Here is a 7,142-nt window from a genome sequence, read left to right as displayed (position 1 = left end):
CTCTAAGGTAAGTATCAATGATTAAGGTAATGTCACCAAATCAAGGAACAGTCTTGGTCCATTAGGGATGGGGAGTCTATTGTAGGTTTACTGCTCCCAAGGACCCAAGCAAATGGACCTTGAACACCCTGTGATTTGCATGTTGGCTCCAGGTGCGAGGAATAGCAATGATGCATCCAATTAACACCACAAACTGACATACATTTTCACGTTGACTGCCGTATGATTGGCAGCACATCACTCTGTGCCCTCTAAAGGCTTTAGATGGAGGGAAACACTGGAGAAGCACCAGGAGACACCAGCAACGCAAGGAAACTCTTGTTTCTCTTTAGTCCCTTGATAAACTGTATCCTGCGAAATCATTAGCAAAGGTTGACTTGTTTCATCCCCCATCAGAGAAGGAAATGGTGTTCGTCCAGACACTGCAGCTGGTTCATTACTCTGGGGACAACAGCTATTCAAGTGGCTCATTCCCTTGGCCAGTGGCAGGTACTGAAATGGGAATTCACATACATGTAATGCAGAGGCAACCTGGGTCCTACAAGGGACATGCAGGAAAAGTGACCCAGTGCCCAGAGACTTTCTTCCATCTGGAAACACTACTACAAAACTAGACAGACTCTCTTCTAGACTAAAAACTTCACCTGCCCCCTCAAGCCATTACTGCCCTCTACCCCTTCAGGGGTTCTGCCTTACTTCCAGTGGTTAGCCCCATAAGACCTGGCTGTTTCCCTGCCCACATTCTCTACCCTCACATCCTGGTACCTTGCACCATCTCTCCCTACCAGCCTGCTTGGCCCAGGAAATCAAGCCACAGCTTGTCTTGAGACTCCAGGCTTCATCTAGCTCTCCCAGATGAAGGCTCCAAGCATGCTGCATCACCTGGCTGTTAAATTTTGGCCATGCCTTTATTTTATGATTTTTACGTTCTTTGTGCAGCTCGCTGTCAAGGCTGGAAAACAAAGAAATGGGGCGGGGAAGTCAGACGAGTAGAGGAGACCTTGCACACAGTGGCAGGAGGCCTAGAAGCTCACAAGACACCTCAACAATCACAAGTGAGCACTGGAAGAGGAAAAGCAACAAAAGAGGCAGAGTGGGAAGACAGCTGGGAAAAACTTGCCCACCTCCTGTGTGGGTAGTTCAGTGTAGTGTGGATATGGTCTAAGGAACATGCGCACACATGTGCACACACAACACTCACAACAGAAACACCCAAGCAAGGGGAATTGCTAATATGTCAACACGAGGCTTCAAGCATGGAAGGGTGGGGGCAGCTTTGGCTAGTACAGCAAAGAGTCGAAGTATAGACCATTCAAAGGGAGCAGAGAAGAGAAAGCTGTCAGAGAAGGCAGAGACTGGGTCGTCTTCCTGCGGAAATTCATCACCGGAAGAGTCCTCAGAGAGAAAGACTGTATAGTGGCGCGTGGGCTTTACCAGGCTGAAGGAGACAGGGAGAAAGAAAGGGCATTACTGAGCCAGCACCTGCAAAGGGAAATGAATTAAAAAAAAAAAAGCTCTACATGTTTCCAGGTTTCCAAACTGCCTAGGCTATGTTGTGAAGGAGGAGGATACAGCTTATGTGGGCAAGAAATACCTGAAGAGATAGTGTGCTGGAGTTCAAGGACCAAGCAGAGCAGCCACAAAGAAGTTCTGCTGCTTTCTAGCTGTTATGCCATTGATTTGGTCAGCGGTAAACCCAGAAACTACCCTAATGAAAGCAAACTGAGAAAGACTCCCGCAGCAGACGTTAAAAATCTCTTGAAGGTGTTGGCAGCTCAAAGACCCCATGACAGAGGCCGACACCCAACTCCGTGTGGCATGCAGCTCCATGGTTATAGTCGGGGATGGTTCCTGGGCCCTTCCCCAGAAGCATATACTAACTTAGCAGAACTTCCCTGAAAAACACTCAACCTTGGGACAGTCCACTGCAGCTTTTCAGAAAGGATTCACTAGAGAGGAGGTCTACCTAACTGATGAATGATGGGAAAGGAACTTGCATCTGTCAAATACAGTCAATACCCTGGAGCTGTATATGCAAAGAGAAAAAGGGTGGGTGCTAGTTCAAACATGTGAATCACATTCCCTTCTCTATCCCTCCTAGGCAAGATTGTGAACAAGACTACACAATCTGGCTCATCTACCTCCCTCTCTGTTGTAGCTCTTTTGTAGCCCCATAATCATGGAAATGGCTACAGACTGTGTCCATGGTACAGGACAGTTCCTCCATAGGATCCCACAGAGAACCTCACAAAGCCAAGCAAATGCAACTGGCCCGTGTGTGTGGACAAGCCCTCAGGCATCACATAAACTGTGTCTGTCTCTCTCTGCTGGAAATGGTGGCTTAAGATTTTCTCACAGAAACCAAGTTGAGTCTTTTCAGCTGTGATGCATTGCTAAAATATTTATTAGTATAAAAAATACATCTGCCTTGTCAGTGGTTGCTCTGAGCTCTGCCTACACACAAGCAAGGATTACAGCAACCCAGAAACCTGGATGTTTTCAGAGATAATAATAATACAACATAATGGCTCTCACATATTTGTTGAAAATGCACTATTTTTGTGAGGCCCATGGTGGTATTGTGCATTCCCAATCACTCTTCTTCACAGGATTGTAGCAGGACAGGAGATGACAGAAGAGGCTTTTAAATGCCCTGAGCACACCTGTGATAGTGGCCACCTCCCACTCATTTCAATGGGGCTGGCACAGGAAAAGTTTAAAGTACACTGGACTCCACACGTTGCATGATCACTCATGGGGAAACAAGTGATCCTCATGGGGGATCACTTCCTTCTGTTTCTTCCCTCCTCCCCCATCACTGCCTGCTGCAGATCCTGGCCACCCACCCCCTACCATTGCCACCGCTAGGCCCGCTGCAGCTCTTGCCCTCTGCTGCTGGGCCCACTGTGGTTCCTCCCACCTCCACCATGGCTTCTACCGCCAGACCTGCTGAGGCTCCCAGCCTCTACTGCCAGACCTGCTGGGCCCACTGTAGCTCCTGGATACCCTCCGCTGTTACTGCTGCTGGCGGTAAGCCCCACATGGCTCCTGGCTTCTGCTGCCAGACTCACTGCAGCTTCCTCCACCCCCACCATTGTTGCCACCACTGCTCCCACCCTGCACCACCAGGTCCACTGACAGAGAAGGTGGGTAGGTAGGTACGTTGTCTGTGCATGCATATGACACTTGGGGAAGGGGGGTTGAAACCCACAATGTAATTTTTCTTTTTTTCTTTTTTCTTTTTTTAGTTTAAGAAAAAGAGTTTACTAAATAAAGGAGAAAAAGGATTACAATTTTTCTACAAACCTGGGGGGGCTCCCCCAAGTTTGCAGAACAGTCTGGTTTATGTCACTGTGGCCCCAATGTGCAGATTTAAGTATACACAGATTAGACTACACTTGACTATTAGGTGTAGGACAAGAAAGGAGACCTGTGATACTCGCGGGGGGGGGGAAGAGCTCCATGCAGAGCAGGAGGAGGAGGAGGCAGCAGCAGCAGGTAAGCCCTCCCCCCCCCATCCCCACCCCCTCCCAGCCACTAGCCCCCGCCAATCTCTCCCCCACCCCGCTTCTTCCCCCTCTGCCGATCTCCTTCCCTCCCCCTCCGGTGCCGATCTCCTCCTCCTCCCCCCTGCCTCAGCTCTGGCGGCAAGGCCTGAGCAGCTTCCAGCTGCCGACCCACCGCAGAGCTCCCAGAGCGTTCCCTGCGCATGCGCAGGAAATGCTCTTTTACTTTTTGGGGGATTTAAATATCCCCCCTATATTTTTTCAACTTTTTAGATTTTTGTGCACACCTGGGGATTGCTCCAAGTGTGCAGGAAAATCTCCCTGCCCCCGATGTGCGGATTTAGATATCCGCATGCAGGGGGTGCCTTCGCTATTAGATATATAGATGCTTAAATTAAGCAACCATGTCTATTATTGTTACTAACTGCAATGCAAACATTTAAGGAAAACAGTCAATAACAGCCAACCATTTTTATATGGTAAGTCCAGCAACTTCTTTTAGACTTGTAGCCACTGAAACTGCAACTGTACTAATATGAAATCCATTGACAAAAATGTCCTGACATTTTTGCAAGGGGGAGGAAGCATTCTCAAATTACAAATCCTGGAGCTTGGGAATCTTTCAGAATCAATGCACAAAGGAATTGTGATTGTGTAACATTTCCCCAGATTTTTGTAGAAAATAGTTCGAGGTGCATCATCACAGATAAAATTCACAACCTATTTGTGCATGCATCAGTGGGCAACATCAGTGACACCTCAACAAAACCAGAGAGATTCTAGAAATGCAAGAAGTGCCCAGAATTGTTTGCACAGGCACTGATCTGCCCAGTTATTCTTCCTGTACAACCTCCCCCCCCCCCCTGGACTCATGGCACTACCTTCTGTGATGCCACTGTGACAATTTCTGCAAGAGACCACAGCATGCTAAGAACATGCAGCAGCAACATTCACCACATTTTGGAAAGGTTCAAGCTGAACAGTAGGCAGGGGTTAAAAGGGCAAGGCCCACAGTGGCACTGGATTTTCAGGCACACGAAACCCCCAGGAGCAAGATTTCCACTGTCCTCCCAAGCATGTGGGGCTCAGTTGGGTAAGTCATTGTGGACATAGGCAGAGACAGCCTCTTGTTCAGAACTACTCCACCCATACCACAGGCTTTGAAAATAAAACTGAGGCCTAGTTCTTGAGATTTCCTGAGAACGACAGGTTGCTTACCTGTAACTGGTGATCTTCGAGTGGTCATCTGTGCATTCACACCCTCGGGAATAGTCTGTGCCTGCGCTGACCCTGTTCGGTACCGTTAGAAAGCCAAAAGGGATTTTCACGCCCACTCCCAGGTCACATGCCGGGCTCCACTGCGCATGACCAAGGAGGGGCACGCAGATCCCGCCAGTTCCTTCTGACCGCAGCCCAACAGCCTTCAAAGAACAAGATGAAGGGCCAAGAGCAGAGGGGAAGGAGGGCGGGTGGTGTGAATGCACAGATGACCACTCGAAGATCAAAATCCCCGGTTACAGGTAAGCACCCTGCCTATCTTCTTCGTGGTCTCTGTGCATCACACCCTTGGGAGACTAACAAGCAGTAAACACTTACCTGGAGGAGAGGCCAAGGCCCTACATCTGTGCTGTCTGTAACACCGCTCGACCCACTGCCGTACGTCTACTGAGTCATGTATCAAGGGCGTAATGCTTCACGAAAGTGAGGGGAGTAGCCCAAGTCGCGGCGTTGCAGATGTCTTCTAACGATGCACCTCTCAAGAAAGCTGTAGATGTTGCCACTGCCCGCATGGAATGAGCCCGAAGCTGTCCCGGGAGCGACCTTCGTGCCAGAGTATAACAAAGTTTGATAACCTCCACAATCCACTTGGATAAACGTTGTGAGGAAATTTTCTTCCCTTGGGAAGGCAAACTATGAGATATAAACACTGCCGGAGACTTACGGAAAGGCTTGGTTCTACCCAAATAAAATATGAGCGCTCTCTTAACATCCAGAGAGTGCAGTCTGCGCTCTTCCTCATTGGAGGGAGACGGAAAAAACGTGGGGAGAACTATGTCAGAACGCAAATGAAACTCTGACACAACTTTAGGCAAAAAGGAAATGTCCAAAACGAGCGAAACCCCTCGAGGGGAAAAACTAAGATATGATGAGTCACATCTAAGTGCAGACAATTCGCTCACTCTATGAGCGGAAGTAATGGCCACCAAAAATGCTGTTTTCAACGATAATAACTTCAAACTACAAGTGGCTAAAGGCTCAAAGGGCTTACCAGTCAAAAAGGTGAGGACCAAAGCTAAATCCCAAGCTGGAATAGGTTCACGACGAGGGGGGTACATATGTATGAGACATTTACAGAACTTTTTTGTCTGTGGGTGAGAAAAAACTGAAAACCCATCTATGGATGGATGGTGCGCTGACACCGCAGCTAAATAAACTTTCGCAGAAGAGAAACTGAGTCCCATGTCCATTCTAGACAAAATAAAACCAAAAATTGACCTCAAATCAGACGGGGGAGGAGGCAATTTGAGAGAGACCGAATACTGCAGAAATTTGGTCCACTTCCCATCATACAAGGCTCTAGTGGAAGATTTGCGACAATTGAGAAGAACTTCATCTATTCTGTCATGTATTACGAAAAGTGTATGCTCCACACTGTCAACTTGAAGCTCAGTGGATCGTGATGCAGAATCTGGCCCCGTTGGGCCAGAAGAAGATCCGGTACCCGAGGGAAGTGAATGAAGCAGCCCTTGGATAGATGAAGTAGTCGAGGGAACCAATGTTGGCGAGGCCACCACGGGGTCACCAGGAGACGACGAGGTTTTTCCTGCTGGATCTTGATAAGGACCCGGTGAATGAGAGGAAGGGGAGGAAAGAGAAACACAAAGTGAGGTGTCCATGAGATCAATAGGCCATTCCCCATGGACAGAGGGTCTATTCCCGCCCTTGAACAAAACAGGCGGCATTTCGCATTGTGGCGAGTGGCGAAGACATCTACTTCTGGATGACCCAGTTGGTTGAAAATGGGCCAAAGGTACTTCCAGTTGAGTTCCCATTGCTCAAGGCCAGCCGGCAAAGCGCTCTGGACACCGTGCCTCCTTGACGATTGATGTAAGACATGGTGGTTGTGTTGTCTGTAAAAATCATGACTACATTCCCTGCTACCGCACGTTGGAACGACCGGAGGGCATAATGTACCGCCAGAAGCTCCAGGTAATTGATATGGCGGTTTGTCAATTGAGAGTCCCATTGTGCCCCTACACACATCCCTTTCATGTGAGCACCCCATCCCCATAGAGATGCCACAGTCGAAAGAGTGAGGTCGATATGACGAATGAGGATTTCTTTTGACTCCGCAACCAGCAACCAATCGTCTACATGTGGGAATACCTGAATTCCCTGGAGACGCAGATGTGCCACTATGACAACCATCACCTTTGTAAAGACCCTGGGGATGGTAGAAAGCCCAAAGGGAAGAGCCTTGAATTGGTAATGTGCCTCCCCGACAGTGAATCTGAGGAAGCGTCTGTGGGAGGGGTGAATCGACACATGGAAGTACGCATCCTTCAGATTTAAGGTGACCATCCAGGCTCCTGGTGACAGTAGTGGCAGGATGTTTTGGAGGGTGGTCATTCGAAA

General features: G+C 48.7%; 1 protein-coding gene across 1 annotated transcript in view; it reads right to left on the bottom strand.

Moving 5' to 3' along the window:
• The window catches only part of DENND1A (DENN/MADD domain containing 1A), a 341,344-nt gene that overhangs the window by 4,507 nt on the left and 329,695 nt on the right, over positions 1-7,142 (bottom strand). Inside the window, 1 exon segment of the mRNA XM_015418453.1 lies at positions 1,310-1,438. Within this exon segment, the coding sequence (XP_015273939.1) occupies positions 1,310-1,438 (129 nt within the window).

This window comes from Gekko japonicus, unplaced genomic scaffold (genome assembly GCF_001447785.1).
Source record: "Gekko japonicus isolate JY-2015 unplaced genomic scaffold, Gekko_japonicus_V1.1 scaffold127, whole genome shotgun sequence".
Lineage (NCBI taxonomy): Eukaryota > Metazoa > Chordata > Lepidosauria > Squamata > Gekkonidae > Gekko > Gekko japonicus.
This window is presented reverse-complemented; position numbering and strand designations above follow the sequence as displayed.